Source organism: Nyctereutes procyonoides, unplaced genomic scaffold (assembly GCF_905146905.1).
Source record: "Nyctereutes procyonoides isolate TBG_1078 unplaced genomic scaffold, NYPRO_anot_genome, whole genome shotgun sequence".
Taxonomy (NCBI): domain Eukaryota; kingdom Metazoa; phylum Chordata; class Mammalia; order Carnivora; family Canidae; genus Nyctereutes; species Nyctereutes procyonoides.
In genome coordinates this window covers 11220335-11236497 of record NW_026575146.1, presented here as the reverse complement: position 1 = coordinate 11236497, position 16163 = coordinate 11220335, and the positions used below count along the sequence as shown (strand labels likewise).

General features: G+C 47.1%; 2 protein-coding genes across 8 annotated transcripts in view; one reads left to right on the top strand and one right to left on the bottom strand.

The window, feature by feature from the left end:
* Positions 1-4210, top strand: part of TFB1M (transcription factor B1, mitochondrial) — an 85684-nt gene extending 81474 nt beyond the window's left edge. Inside the window, exons 8-9 of the transcript XR_008662481.1 lie at positions 3682-3739; positions 3938-4210. The gene's annotated coding sequence lies outside the window, so the exon portion shown is untranslated. The remainder of the gene's footprint in view (positions 1-3681; positions 3740-3937) is intronic.
* TIAM2 (TIAM Rac1 associated GEF 2) overlaps positions 1-16163 on the bottom strand; it is a 217930-nt gene that overhangs the window by 11109 nt on the left and 190658 nt on the right. For 6 of the 7 annotated variants that reach the window (XM_055309747.1, XM_055309749.1, XM_055309748.1 and 3 more), the window contains 4 exons: positions 4217-4396; positions 1664-1732; positions 992-1117; positions 35-143 (listed from right to left, as the gene is read on the bottom strand). In XM_055309747.1, coding sequence (XP_055165722.1) covers positions 35-143; positions 992-1117; positions 1664-1732; positions 4217-4396 — 484 coding nt within the window. Of the gene's footprint in view, positions 1-34; positions 144-991; positions 1118-1663; positions 1733-4216; positions 4397-7480; positions 8461-16163 lie in introns of those variants that run through there. The other variant, XM_055309754.1, reaches the window with a different exon arrangement.

Sequence of the window (16163 nt, the reverse complement as noted above, 5' to 3'; positions counted from 1 at the left end):
AAAAAAGCATAGCTAAAAGGTATGAACAACTTACCTCGCTCTAGAACCTTCTGTACTTTAATATGATTAGCACAGAATCCGCTGTACAGTTTAAAATGGTCCGCGTAATAAAGGAAAGAGCCTCCAAGGGAAAACAGTAATTTCTAGAAGGGGAGGGAAAAGTCACATTGGAGATGCTTTAATCAATGTCTGCTGGCTCTGGCATGGCATCTGACTGCTTTGGTGCATCCATGGCATCTGTCTTTCAGATACCAGAGCACTAATGCCTCAGAGAAATCACCAAATGAAATAAACCCAGGACTGCCCCATTTTCACAGCAGACGGAGAACAGCCTGGCATTCCCTGAGCAGATCTTTAGTTTGATTGAAAGCTTTCTGGCAGCAGAGCCTACTGACACCACGGGCAATCAAAGGACAAGAACAAAAGTTCTACAAAAATACATCTGACAAAGTGGGATATGGATGATGTGAGAGGATAATTAATCAAGCCAACTCTGCGTTACTCGGGACAAATGCTTCTGTCTGCACACTGCCCTGTCCTCTTTCTTCTGTCTTGCATCTGATTCCCTGAAGGGGCTCCTCACCAGTCACTGATGCTCACACTGGAGACTGGGCTCCGTAAAAGAACCACTGACCTAGGTTTTGCATCCCAGCCTTGTGTGACCATGAAGGTGAAAGATTAGATGCAGGGGTACGTGCTCCTGCTTCGGAAGCAAACTCCCTACACACCCTTCAGTAGATCTGAGCAAAGTGTGGTGGACATGGTCAACCACCAAGCAGACTCTACGTAAGTTGTGCCACCCAGACATCTGATTACCAGAACCACTCAATATAAAAATGCAGCCTTCTTTTACCGCCTGGCAGAGGAAAACTGCAATGAAAGCACTGAATTTACCTTGTTAATAGGCAAGGGACAGCAATTTCTCTTTCAAGGGAAAGTTCTGTACTCTATCCACCTCTTGTTGCTTTAAACTCAAGTCCAAAATACTTACTCTGAACTGTGAAGGAGTCTCGAGGATATTAAAGTCAGATGATGCTGAAAGCCCATCCTCCAGAGTCTCTAGAAACACCTTTTGAAATTCAAGCATCTCTGGCAAACTTCCAAAAAGTGACTCCATCTATATGAAGGCCAGGATTGAAAAGAGGACATCAGCAATGAAGACCCAGAGAACACTTTAATCCCAGAGGCACAGACTAATCCCAAATTGTTTACCAAGAAGCAGACAGAACTAAATCCTTGAAAGAAGGCAGCATGTTCACTCCGAGACATAGTTTATACACAGAGTTTTTATAGCTCTGGTTCTGGGAATTCTAAAATAACTTTATAAATGGGTCGTTTTTTGGGATTCAAATTGTTGAAAAATGGAAGTCAGCAGAAAAGATCTAATTCCTGATATTTAACATTGTCAAGTCATGAATTAAAGAATAACTTTTGGCCACACCTTCCTCTTAAAAAAGGACATCAAGTATCTTGCATGGGTAAACTCTTGCTGCTGCAGAGGCCACATTAAAAAGGGTTTGAAGGAGGCCATGCCTGAGTCCCTCTGATCATCCAGAAGTCCTGGATGTTTTTTGGGGATCAGCAGATAAAACCTCTGGGGAGGCCCACTAAAGGACAGAGACTAACGTGTGTGTTAGCAGATAGGGGGAAGGGGACCGATTACCTCATCTTGGGTGAGAAAGGTCTCATTTTGAAGTGGCTCCAGGTATAATTCAAAGAGGCAGCTCAGATCCTGAAAGATGGAAGAAAAGATTCTTCATCGTGCGTGTCTCCCAAATATCCAAGAATTTCCAGCAACCCTGACCACAACTCCAGACTCCCACTGGGAACGATGGATTTCAAGTCTTGTTAAAATTCATGACCCTAAAAGTGGTTGCTATTATTTCTGATGGAATTCACAGAGGCTAATACCACAGTGCACTCAGCAGCTGGACCACCGATTCTGCTTAGACAGCCTGGTGGCAGAGCCTGGCTCTTTCTGTGGACAAGTGCAGCGGGAACATCCACCTGCCTGCGGAGAAGGGGAGTTCTGGCGAGGCACCCCTGTCGGGCGTGACCAGCTCACCTCGCCGCCTCCTGTGCATCAAGGAGCATGGTGACAGCTCCACCGTGGAGCTGAGAGGGACAGGACAAGATCTGGGAAGCTCTTCAACTTTGGGGTTGGCACGTTAGCAGAATTTCAAACTCCCATATTTGAATACAAGAAAACATTTTCAAAGATTAAATGCAGTCATAATTTATAATCTAGGCCATATTTGAGTCTCCAGTAAACTGGGCTATAAAATAGTGGGAGTAAACTGCGTTTATAAAACTCTTTAGATAATGGGTTTATGTAATAATTTGAAGCTAAGACCAGTATATAGTTTTGTAATAGGAAATATTTTTTGTTTCATTTATTCTGAAGAATTTTAAGTATGAAAACGCTATAAGTAATTGATTAGCAAAGTCCACTACTTTGCTCCCTCATTTTACAATGGAGACCTGAAGAGCTCTGTAAGAGCCCGAAGCCTCCAGAACCTTATGGCATAGGTCCTGGGAGCCAGTGGACAGGCCTGTGATGCCTTTTACTATGTCACAGTGAACAGCTCCCTGGCCTTCCCTCCCTCACCATCTTCCACAGCAACCGCCTCAGAGCAGGGAGATGTGAGAAGTTACTGAACTGTATTTCAGGGAACACACCAATGCTGAAAATTCCAAGTTGCATGCAGGGATCAAGGTTAGATGAACAAGAAGTAAAAATCCCGTGTTAAACGTCAGCCACAAAAGAAATTGCAAAATAAAAATGGTGTGTGTGTGTGAATCACAATAGGCACCCAGTGCTGGTTATTTGGTCAGACAGTGACGGGCTGCCCTCATTCCTCGTGCCGGCTGGTGCTGCTCAGGAGGACTTACACCAAGAGCAGGGGGGCTCTGAGCCGCGGCGCCAGACAGCTGCAGCCCTAAGAAAACAAATGCAGGTTTCTTGCAGAGAGAAGGGTCCTCTTTGTGTAGCTCACCCAGAACATCCACCTTGACACTCCACCAGCATCTCAGTGCGACAACCCTCCCGGTGCACCGGGGCCCAACAGTAAGAAACTGCACTCCGCCCTCGACTCAGTGGGTGAAAGCTCATGAACCCCTCCCTCAAAAGGTCAGAGGGTCTCCAAAGCCTCAAACCGCATGACACACAAAGGGGCTTCGGGAAAGCCATCGTGATCACAGGGTGATCCAGAAATCTAGTCTGCACTCCCTGATGTTCACGTCATCTCCCCACATTAGATACGGGACAAGACATAATGGGATTTGAAATTCAGCAGTCCACTCTATAGCTTTTCCTTCTCCCCTATAGGATCAAAAGGAGGAGCTCTGCGGAGTTCTCCTGGGCTCTGTGAACAGGCCTTTGGCCGAGTCTGGATAAAACGGCAGTAACGTTAATGAAAGGGGAAGCTCAGATCTGCCCTGTGGAGAAAGCGGATAGCTGTGCGTGCGTGTGTGTGCGCACGCGCACGCATGCTGGAACAAGGGCACACCGGTGAGAGAGGGAGTTGGAGGGCACCGCCCAAGGCCGCGGCACCCCCGAGGCGGAGCACGGGGGATTCTCAGCCCACCGCCTGTGCCATGCTCCCAGCGACTGGCCAGCCAGGGGGCTACGGTAGCGCCAGGCTCCAGCAGACACTGACACAGAACTCTCCTCCTTCCCAGGTGCCGGTGTTTGCCACAGAATGTCTCTCCAACTGCTCACTGGGGGCCTCAGAGAAAAGTAAGTGAATTCTCCGGGTACCGAAGATTCCTGGCACCTACCGCTCCGTGCCGGGGTGGGAGCGGCCCTGTGTGGGGCCTGTCCTATGTGGCGACCTCCACCAGGCAGGTCTGGGGGCTGCACCGACGGCTGCTTGTGAGCAAGCTGCTCCCCGGGGCCTCATCCCCTAAAGTTACCCCCAGCCCTCTCTTCCCACAGCACAGACTCCCTTCCCACGGACTGCAGATGACAAACCAGAACATCTGTTTCCATAGTGAAAGCTGCCTTGGTAACAACACGAGCGGAGAATCGAATTCTTCCCCAAGTCCTCTCAGCTCATCCGCCCTGTCACCCTCTTGGGCAGCAATCCACCACTTCAAGGGCAGCTCCACCATGAGCTGGTGTTCTGGGCAGATGTGGCCTGGGGACCCCTGCCGACACGCAGCTGGCCACCACAGGGAGACCGAGCAGGCAAGAACGCGCGCCGTCTCCCGTTACCTTCACGTAGGACTTCTCCGTGTCCATCAGCTCCTGGATGACTTTCCGGAGGCGATCTGCATCAGAGAGGTGGCGAGCCAGCGGCCTCGGAGGTGGGTCCCGAGTCCCCCTAGGCCCTTCCATGCCGTTACTCTGCGTGTCGTTGAAACTCCTACACAGCACGGTGATCTGCTCTGCACTCTGAGAGACGGCGAGACATGGAAAATAACGTACAGGACGTGCTCCATTATTATCAGCCAGTGTTTAATTTACCCTTGCCCAGCACCATCTCAGCAGCCTCACAGGGGCAAAAATCAAGGGCAAGTGGTCTCAGTCGTGTCAAACGAGTATGGCTGTCATTTAAGATAACGGTAGTAAAGATATGAGCTCAGTGCGGACACATAATGCTTTGTCTTTTGTTGTCCTAAGAGCTGAGAGATGGTTCTTACGTACTGAAACTAAAAAACAACGTATGGGACTAGCCATCAGTTTGAGGGTGCTCTGAAACCAAGCCTGAGGCTTCCTAAGAGCACACTGAGGAGCCTCCCATACAGAACAGCCCTGGGAGCCTCCAGAGTGGCGTGGCACCCCAAGGATTTTCGGATGGTGAGGCCACCAGGGGCTTGCAGTTCTGCAGTCTCGTGCCAGGCAGCAGAATGGCAGTGGAAAGGTTAGAGCTGCTGTGCGTCCCAGGGATGGGGGTGAAGGTAGGGTCATACCCCCTATCTTGTGGGGTGCAGGGCCCCTGGGGAGGGCCCACAGGGCAGGTGACACAGCAAAGGCTACTACCAGAGAGGAGGGATAAATGGGCTTCATGGGAACTTCACCATGACAGTGGGAATGGAATCACACAGACTGAGGGACAAGAAGAGTGGCTGTCACCCCGCCTACTGGCAGCCCCCAGGACTGACAGCCTTCAGAGTAAGTTCCTATGTGGATTGAAACACAAGTCTTCTCAAGGGGAGCCCATCTGTAGGGTCCTGCCTGAGGCCGGTGGTTGAAAGTCTCAGGTGTGTCTCCTCCTGTAGGCTTCCCGAGTGCCTGGTGTGTCATCAGATTACGCTCAGTGTCTTTTTACTTAACCTTTCTCCTTCCGTCCCACGCCCAAACAAGCTCCAGCCCTTCCGACCACCCACCAGTGTGTAAACCTGCCATGGGCAGGGGCCATGCCTTTCCCTGTCACTGCCTTCGGGCCTGATCTCTACACTCTGGCTGCAGTAAAAAGCTGAACACACCATAACCATCTCTTAACACTCCATCCAGCTTCTTGGGAATGCTTCAGAGCATGAACAACTCATGTGAGCATGCTGGTCGACCACAGTGGCCTGATGCACCCTTATTATGAAAGCGGACACCTGACAAATTGGAAGCCTTGAAGCAAAAACAGGATGCTGCTGCCCTCCCTTCTTGTCTTCCTCTCTGTTCCACCCTCAACACTGATCCTCTGGCTAACCTTTTAGTTCAGTGGTCTCAAGTGGGGGCCTCCTCTAGCTCCAAAAAAGAAGAGATAGTAGTTCCTATGTGAGGAGATAATACACTTGCCAAGGTAAGAGATACTGGAGCACCACCATAGGCACTCTGGAAACCAACCCAAGCTCGTGTGGAACAGATTTGAAAGAGGTAAGATGCAGTAAACCAACAGCAGCCACTTCATTGTGTTGGGAGGCTTCGGGAAGGAGTCATATCATGGTCCTGGAAAGGACATGTGTTCCCAGGGAAAGCCACAGAATGAGCCAGAAGTACAGTGGGGAAAGAGCATCGTAATATAAAGAACCCAACTCAGGGGAGTGAAAGCGAGCCTCCTCCCCCAGCCAGATGTCTGTGATGAGAACTTCCAGATCTTGGGGCTCTTTAAATATCCGTGTTTCTCTTTTGTTTTCACATAAATCTTGGTGCAAAAGTTCGATCAGTCATATACTATGTACTAAGCTTTCAGCTAGATGAACAGACACAGATAATAAAAAATAATTTACTTCCAAAACAGTTCAAAGGATGAGAAAGTACTAATGATTCTCCTCTGATATATGCATTATCCACATTTTTGTTCATTAACTGTGAACACAAGCATATTTCTGGTAACGCCTGTCAGAAGACATTCATTCTGGGTAAACTTTCAAAAAATAAGAAAACAGATGTGGATCTTAAGGCTCAATCGAAATGCATCTTGATTTATCAAAAATGTCTCATTTCATGTTTAAAACATCCAAATCTTATGATTCATTACTGAAGAAATCCCAACACTGTTCAGCCATGCCCTCAAAGCCTAATGACATATAATAAAAGCCCAACAGAACAGTGCAGGCAAAAGGCAGCTTTCCTCTCTTCCAGGATGGGAGCATCCTAAAGCAGCATTAAGGAATACAACCAAACCACTCCAAATACTGTGCTCCTCCTTTCCACTGGATCTCAACCCTGGCTACACTTTAAGCTGTTTCAGGAGCTTTAAAAAATACCCATGGCTTGACCCACTCAATCAGGATCTATAGGGCCCAAGCTATGATTACTTTTTAAAAGCTTCCCAAGTGAGGCTAATGTGTGACCCATGTGAGAACTGCTGTTCTAGCCATCAGTACAGTGAGCGATCTCCACCTTCCCAGGGGCAGAGCTGCCTTCAGCCCGACCACGCTGTCCCCAGGGTCTGCAGTGAAGGACGGCTGCGTAAAAGGTATGCGGTCTGAGCCCAGGAAACAGAGGAAGTAGTAGATAGAATCGTACCCACAGTGGCCCTCGTAGTCTGGGTCCAGCGCTCTACGAACTGAGCTAAACAACCCCAGATAATAATACTGAGACTCCACACTCACTTATTTGAAATCTCTATCCTGGTATTTGCACCACAAGCTCAGACAATATAATTTTGCAATTCTGAAAAATAACAGCCTCCAGGGCTATAGAATCTATATTAAGCTCACATATACTGCACAAAATAAGATCTGACAAAATGTACCATAAGTTAATGGCAGCTGGTGAGCTTACAGCTTTGCCTTGCTGGGATGTCAAAAATCACACCTAACAATGCAGTGTTAAAATAACGAGATTTTTAAAAATAAAGTATCTTGCCATTTTAGAAAACCAGAATTCATTTTAAGAACACTTTTGGTAAGATTAACTGGGAAAAGTGAACATTAGTGGAGATTTTGGTAGCAAATGTACTTTTTAAGGTACCAAAATGAAGTGCTCAAGTGCGACAAAGTCACCTTTCTCAGGCAGAGCAGCTTAGCTACTATCTGAGGGAGGTGGTGAGGACTGCTTGAGAGCAGGAGGCAGGCACTCTAAAAGGAGACTAACCTAAAGGTGTTTCCACCTTGTATCTGCAAGAGTTGCTTAGGTGATTACGTTGCAGTTTCTCCATTCTTAGCGACAGTCCTCAACGCTGAACTGTTAAAGGTAGAATTCTGGGTGTGTCTGAGAAGCAACTTCTAGGAACAGTGACTGGTTGGGCTGTTTTCACACCCAAAACAGCGATGGGGTGAGAAGCACAGGCAAGATGCAGAGGACCAGAGTTCTATCCCGGCTCTCCCCGCAGTCGTCCGCATGATCCTGGCTCATTTCTCAGTCGACTTCCTTATTGATGGAAGAGAAGCAGGATTACCTATTCCATCAAATAACCCCTCAAATTACCAACTGGGTCAAGAATACTCGTATTTGCTGAGTACCTGCTGTATGCCAGATGGACACAGCAAGTGTTCTCCAAAATCTGCTGGCATGTAATCCTTATTATAACAGAGACTAACAGATGAGGGGTCAAGAAATGTGGCAGGGGGATGGGGGGCTGTGATGGCACAGGACCATCTCCTGTCTAGCTCTGTGGGGTGCCCGCCCCTCCCGGGTATCTGGTAGAGCACGAGGCAAAGCAGATGTGCTCCCCGGCCTCTGCCCTTGTGGTCAGGACATAACAGAATCCAAACACACTCCAGGTGCCCTAGGGATGCCGCCACCAATCCCTGGAGGCCACCTCTGCTTGGAGAAGCATATGTAGCTCCCACACATCTGCAGACAACTGCACCTGGAATGTGTACCATCCCCCCAACCCCAACGCAGAAATGCTGCTTTAAAAGCAATAGATAGGTGGTTGCAAGTCAGGGCTGGGGATGCCTGTGGATTCTGTAGCCCAATAGTCTTTGCCTGCATGGAGGAAAGAACACCCCAACTTCAAATGCACACCTCAGATCAGTATTTTCCAGTTCGTAGGTTCAGTGCTAATAATCTCGGGTTCACTGTGGGCATCATTTTTTTATGGGAGAAAACAAATATTTTTAATAAATTCCTTTTAAAAATTAAAACAGTTTTCCCTAAAACTATGTTGTAAGGATACAGCAGTGATACTGACCAAAACAAAATTTTTCAGGTTTTTAAAAAAAATTTTTTTTTTTCAGGTTTTTAAGCTTATACTAAGGCTGGCTAATCTCTGCTTCAAAATGATTTGATCTTATTTACAGATGAGGAACATCTCACTGAGTACCTGGGCATCAAAGCACTTAAGTGCTCTCACCACAAAAACAAAACAAACAAAAAACTCCACAAACCTATATGAGGTGATGGGTAAGTATGTTCATTAACTGACCATGGTAGCTATTTCACAATGTATTTGTATAACAAATCAACAAGTTGTACATTTTAAAGATATGGTTTTGTCAACCGTATCTGGATAAAACCGGGGGAGAACAGATATCTGAAAGTTACTTTTGGTTTTGCGGTTTTAAATGTATGGCCAAGGAGACCTTTCTGCTTCCTTATACAAGGGCTGAAATGTGTCTTTCTTCCAGGAGCCCCATCTCTCAGGAGTGGCAACAAAACAACTCAGGATGGTCAAGCACCTTGCCCCAGAGTCTGTCTGGAGGAATGCGGGGGCAGAGCCTCCTCAAACAGGGTCTGAGATGCCCTTCTAACCCTGGTTCGGTGCAATACTCTCATCAGAAAGGTGTCATGCCACCTTCTTCCTAGCTCGAATTAATAAAATTCGATGCCCTGGCTGTGACAACTTTGATGTTTACTGTGCTCTTAGAGTTACGGCTACCCAAGGCTTTTCAATTTTGCCCTAGGATTTGGATCTTAAGAGAAAAAAAAAAATCACACTGAGATAAGTATATCACATTATCTAGCACTATTCAGGAATGATGACTGAGATCTTGCTACTCCATGGAACATCACGGCCACTGGCAGCCCTGCACCTGTCATCAGCCCAGTCTGGCCCCAGCTTTCCTGGCTCCACCTACAGCCCAGAGTCCTCGTGTAGGGACACAGGTACTATAGACTTCTCTGTTTGTACTGCTTGGGCCCCAAATACTTCCAGTCTAAGAAAAAAAAAGCTGAAAACCCTGCATAATTTGGAGTTCTATTTCACAGGGAGATACTTAAAGGTAAATGACAGCATTTGCAGCGTGTGCTCCTTTCACTCCCTGGTTGAGAGGAAACAAATGTTAACTTAGGGGAAACTGATGTTAACTTCGGGGGAAGATCTTTAATGGTCTTGGCCAACAGCAGACCTAGCAGGAAAGATACCCTCATACTGCTTGGGTAACTGGTCCTCTGACAACATGTGGTCAGTCTGGCGGATCCCTAACTGCCACCACATCCTCGTCTCCCTCCGTCATGCAGACCAGCTGAGACTGAGCTGAGCCATCGCTGTGGATCGAGTGCTAGTCTGGTTCATGATCACAGGGTTTCATTATACCAGCATGCAAAGCAGAAGAACTAGGTTTCTACTACTTCTATTATCCCTAAAAAGAATGTTGGAAAAAGCTTTAGACTCTGGGCAAATGGACGCTTATCTTCAAGGACACTCTAGTCCTGAAAGGGTGCAGTTTCCATGGTGCGTGTTCTCACACTGTGCACTTAAAACCTCTGTGGCTCATCATCTGGAAGCTACGAGAAGCCTGTATGACTGACTAATCTGCATGCAACTATGGTGTCAGCTGTCACATCCTAGCAAATTAGTTGTCAGAAAATTCCTTAGTTTAAAAAAAAAACTATCTAAAAATTGTACAAAGGACTTCTCAATCTACTTTGCACTACATCAAAGTCACTGACTAACTTAAAGAAAGATCTAATATTATCCCCAAGTGGCCGCGGCAACAGGAATCCAGAAGGAGTGCACAGAGCTAGGTGACTTCCCCGGAAGGCTACTGAGCAGAGATGGGCTTCATCCATGAGCAGCGAGGGTGGACGGTGTCCTGCCCGGCCGGTGGCTAAAGTCCATTCCAGGCTTGCAGCTGGCAGCACCACAGCCTGCCTGCCGCCCAGAGGTTCTTGGGAGGCTAGGATGGGGCAGTGCTCAGCACCCTGGCAGAGCTGGGTGGGAGTTAAAAAACATTCAGGGTGATCAATGAAATTTATATCTGGGGGACCACTTGTCTTAGTGGTACAATCCCTGGGTGGAAAACTCTAGGGAAATAGGTTTTTACATTTATCAAAAAGGTACAAAAAGGACGAGACGACACTCATACTGTGTTTTCTAGACCAAAGAGTTCTATTTCCAAAAGCAGAAGGGGAACGGAAACCATAAAAGTAAATGCGAGCTTATGACACAGGAGAGCCTTTATTTTACACTGAAACATAAAGATGAATGTAACAAGTCAGGGCACAGAAATGTTCTGAAGTAACACGACAGTTACCAGCGGTGGGACAGATGTGTGGCTGCTGACCAGAGAAGACCACAGTTTACCAGGAAGGTGAGGAGGTGTGTGCTTTATGCATCTCCACCACATATGAACATACACGCACAGCTTTTCTAAAAATAGAATGATATATATCACAAATACAGTGTTAACCGAGATATTTTTATCCTTTGGCTCATTTGAATTTCCTCTTTTTCCAGTGGCTTAATTTTTGAATATTTTTCATAAATGGACTCCTTTCCTGTCACTTAAAAAAAAATGATTTGAGGTTGAAGAGGCTCAAAGTGTTCTGTTTCTATGGACACAGTGATGAACAGACTGACACAATTCCTCCGCTCACGGTGCCCCGAGTTTGGCTGGGAAGACAAGCTCTGAGCAAGTAATTCAAGATGATCGGCACCCGAAATGTAGGGCCCTGTGGACAGAGACCTACCCTGCTCTGGGCCGCTAACACTGACACCGGGCACTCAAGGATGAACGAGTTGTCTACACCAAGCGCAGTCTGAGGCTGGAGGGAGCACAGAGTGTGCCAGGACCTGGAGGCCAGTGCAGCCGTGGCCAGAGGGCCGGGCAGAGAACCGAGGCGGGCGGGAGCCAGAGGCGGGGCCTGGCCCTCAGCGGAGAGCAGGGGTGGGCGGCGGGGCTGGGTGATCCTGAACGCACCATGGCAATCCCTGCCACCTGCTAGGTACACGCCTGACAGAGGAGGACAAGCTACGAGTCGCGGTGGCATTAAAGACAGGGGAGCATGCCCCCCAAGCGGGGCAGCCCATCACCCGAGCCCCTTTTCACTACCCAAGTGTACGTGCAAAGCTCACACCAAGGGTCTCAGGACACACGCTGGACCAAGATTCCTGAAACGGTTACTTTTTCGAACACAGGAAATAAGCACACAGGCTTGGAGGTACAAGCCCAGCTGGCCGTGCTGGTTCCCACCTGTGTGGCCTTGACCCCCACCCACCCCCGACTCAGCGGGCTCACCTGGAAAGCAGGGAGCATGTTTTATAGTGTCCTTATGACAAGTCAATGAAGTAAAATGTCCAAATACTCACCACAGTACAAGGGATCAATGAAAGCTAACATTTGTACAGGGAGTTCAGCTTGCCAAGTTTTACTTTTTTTTTTTTTTTTTTTAAAGTATAGAAGACTAAATGTCCTCTGAATTCCCTGAAGGGCAGGCCAGGAAAATCACTTCACCTCTCTTAATGGAGCCTCTTCTCTGAGCCAGGCTCTGCTCCAGGTGCTGAGGATGGAGCACTGGCCCCCAAGACGGGAACTTTGACCCCCTGTGAGAGTGTAAGGAGGGGCTGGGGGAGGGCAGAAAGAGGGGTAAGACCAGGAGGAGGAAGGGGGAGCACAGGGCATCTAGGACAGAGGTGGAGGGGCACACGGAGGGCACGGCCCAGGGGCGCAGCTTCCCCAGCCGATGGGCAGAGAAGCCAGCATGTGCAACTCTCGAGGGAGAGAGGGCCACAGCGCATGCATGTGATACCTGTGCATTCCAGGAGTAAACACTCAGAGCTCGGGCGGCACCGCCATGGGGACAGGCCCAAGCTGTGTGCCCAGAGGCGAGCGGCATCCCCGCTGGGGCTCCCAGGGCCAGAGTCAGCTCCTGGGGAGGGAGCAGCTGATCCAGAGCCCCTGTGAACAGGGCCTGCCGCCTGCCTTCTGCTGGGCTTCCTGATTTAACTAAGTCGGGTCAGAACTCAGAAAGGAGTAAGACGTGCTATCTCTGCCAAGGATGTCTCAAGGGCTAGGGCAGCATTTCTACACCACCGGACACTTCCTTCACAGAAAATCCTGGGTGTTTCAAGATCACTCTCACGTAGTTTACACAGAATGGCTCATCCAATCCCATATTGCCTGGGCCGGGTACTCGATCTTTGCTTCCCGTTTTCACCCAGAGAGCAAGCTGTGGCTTCCTTCGGATGGACGGCTAAACCTGCTCATCAAGAGAGATGCATGTGGGCCACAAGTTCTCCTTGACTTCTGAATGCAAAGATCTGCGGCCTATGGTATGAGACTTCAACGACCCCGCTCTGAAACAGGAAGCGGCAAGGGTGGATCATCAGAGCAAGGGTCGGCCAACTCAGGCCTCTGGGCCAACCAAACCCTGTTGCTGTAGATCAGATTTTATTAGCACTTGGCCGTGCTCATTCACCTGCCTGTTGTCTCTGGCTGAGTCTACCCTGAAATGCAGAGTTGAATGCTTGCCAGAGCCTAAAACATTTACTGTCCCTTCTCAGGATAAGTTTGCCAAAGAATCAAGAGATTCTTCTCTTGAAATTAGCCTTAATATAAAACTCAACATAATCTATAAGACTCTATTCTGAAAACTTTTAGTGAGCTAAGTGGAAATTTAAAAGATGACTTCTGTGTTATTTTTCTAGAGACTACAGATGGCATCTTAATTCACAGAAGATATAAACCCTTTTATGTCCTATGCTTTTAACTGTGTCCAAAATGAAACAAAAACACCTGCATGCTCAACTGGCTCCGATCCAGGCCCACAAAAATGACTCCAATTCTCCTACTGGTTTTTGCTTTATTTTGTGTTACTTTTTGATGGCTGAGATGATTCTATTTGTCCTGTGACTTGGGGCATTTAGACCTGAATTTAAATTCTTTCTATGATTATTTTGTATCACTTAACATCCATTCTAAATATCTTTATCTGGTTAAAGATACTGGTCTCTAAGCCAATATCTTTCAACTGAATTTTTTGTTTTTTTGTAAAACACATACTTAACTATGACTTTTCTTTCCTATCAACACTACTCTCAGCCACTTTTCCATCCAGAAGTACTGATTTCTGGGCTCAGCTCCACTTCTGTTCTCTTCCTACAGTATTCTCTCATAGCCCACTTTCATTCTGGCAATCAAATAAAGTAGTTGAAACTTGTGTATTTACTGTAACTCTTCCTTTAGCAGTTAATGTCTTCACTGAACATTCTAGTTGGTTTCCGTGTTTATTGCCAGTTTTCCCAAATACAACATTTCTATTCAAGAGTTAGACCTCTGACTATTCTTGACAACTGATAATAGTTTACTGAAGCAGTTTTTTCCGGAAAGGTCTTTAAGTGTCACATATTCTGAGGATTTACGGAGTTGAGATCTTTTCCTATCTTTGTGACTGTATTTGAAGGAAAACAATGCATGAATATAAATGTCAACTGTAATCATATTTCTTGACCAACTAGAGCTCTGATCAATCTGTCCACCACCAATTTTCCAGGCAAGTCAAATCTGTATGATAAATAAAAGATGGGACCAAACAGCTGAACCCTGAAAGGGGGCAATCCCACACTCTTGGCTGTATCCAACTTTGCCTAGGACAGCTCTTCCCAGCAACCCAAGTCCAGACTGTCCCCCAGCTGAGTCTTCTCCCCTTTCCTGGGGTTCCCTAAGAAGTATATTTTCTTTCTATAGTTGCCATCTATGTGGGTTTCCTCGTTCCCTTACCTAGAAAAACAAAAAGTAGGGTAGCACCTGGTTCCTGGCTGCAGACCAAGCACTCAGCTCTGCGAGCAGTTCTCAGATGCTCAGGAAGCTGTAATTCAGTTGCGCCTATTTCAGGTCCTTGATGGTGGTACTCCTTGAGCATCATAGCTTCCAGACTGCCTTAGAACTACGTCCCCCAGTTGTCCTGGTCTGTCTTTTGGAACACAAGCCTTGGGTTGGCCTCCTCTTGCAGAGTCCTCTTGTCCACGAGGGTGTGTGTGTGGAGGGTTGCAGGGGGTTTCCCAGCCACACAGACTAATAGATCCTACACGAGCCCCCCACCTCCTCCACCCTGGCTGGGTGCCCCTTGCAGTTCACAAAGCTGTTTCTCACACATGGAATTTTTTTTAATTTCACCTCCTTGAAACTGTCATGGAAATACAGTCCGATTCTTTTTAATAAGGATGGAAGGATTCAAGGGTTGAGGCAACTTTCCGAAAACTCACCAACCAGGGAGTGAGAAGCTCCAGGACCCAACTGTCTTTCCACTCCCTGCCTGTCCTAGCAACAGCAAATTCAGAGACAAATATCTACTTTCTTTTCCCTCTTAGTACAGCAAGGCATGAAATCCTTCTTGTGAATCTTATCTTTTATATATCCCACTCTCTCCAAATATAAACTGCAAATATGCTGTTTGGGATAGCCCTGGCCATGGGGACAGAGTCAACCCCAAGTGACAGCAACACATAGCCGCCCATGAAGGAGGCGCAAAACAGCCAGCATGCTTGCCGCTGCCCTGTAACATTCTCCAGAAGAAACCAAGCCATGGTTACTTTCTGGGGCAGGCAGATGAGAGTATGTGCTCTAACTTTGGAATTGAAGGGGGCTATTTCCCTGCTCAAATTTGATGCAGACAAATTCTGAATTCTTAAAACACTTTCCTGAGCATTTCAGCTTCACCATCTATGATCTCTTGCTGCACCACAAACCAAGGTGGCTACCAGGACTGACAGCATCACATGACCTCACTGGAGCTGCAGGAGGAGAGGACCTCTCTTTACCTGCTCTGGAGGCCAGTACCCTTCCCTTGTGACCCTCTGACAACTACACTGACTTCTGCATGGTCAAGGATGGCCCTCAGTCACTTATGGAGAATGGCGTGGGCGTAGGAGAGAAGGTCGAAGTTCTAGGACTTGTCTGAAATCCACATCCCCTTTGGGCTTAAAAAGTCCTAGACTGTCAGTTCCAGTATTTGCCTGAAAATAGTACTTGGAATCTGGTTTCCAAAAAACCGTAGCTTTGGGAAGAAAAAAATCATAAAAATATGAAATGTAAATTATTTATTAATATCCTGACCACCTTTCTTAGGCATGGATATTGCCAAGCGCTAGTTCTCTTGAGTGAGCACAGATATGACCTGCAGGCCCCTTTACTCTTAGCTGTAGTTAAATTCTTTTTGCTAGATTTAAGCAGTGTTTTGTTTTGTTTTTTAAGATTTATGTACTTATTTGAGAGAGAGAGAGACAGACAGAGAAAGAATCCTAAGCAGACTTCATGCTGAGAGCAGAGTCCCACACAGGGCTTGATCTCACGACCCTGAGATCATGACCTAAGCCAAAACCAAGAGTCAGATGGCTTAACTAACTGAGCCACCCAGGCGCCCCATTTAGGCAGTGTTACAATTAAGTTTGTTACATTACTCTGGATTGCATCTTATTGACAGGCTCTCAAATTAATTATCCCAAATGGAACAATTTCTGCCTCACACACATTTATCTGAGACTTTACCACCAATCTCTAAAATCCAGCACGGACTAAATAGAAATGAGGTAATAAAATTTAAACTAGAACGACAATTATTTCTGATAAAGTCAGGCAATTTGATCAATCTTCTAGAAAATCCAAGTCAATAA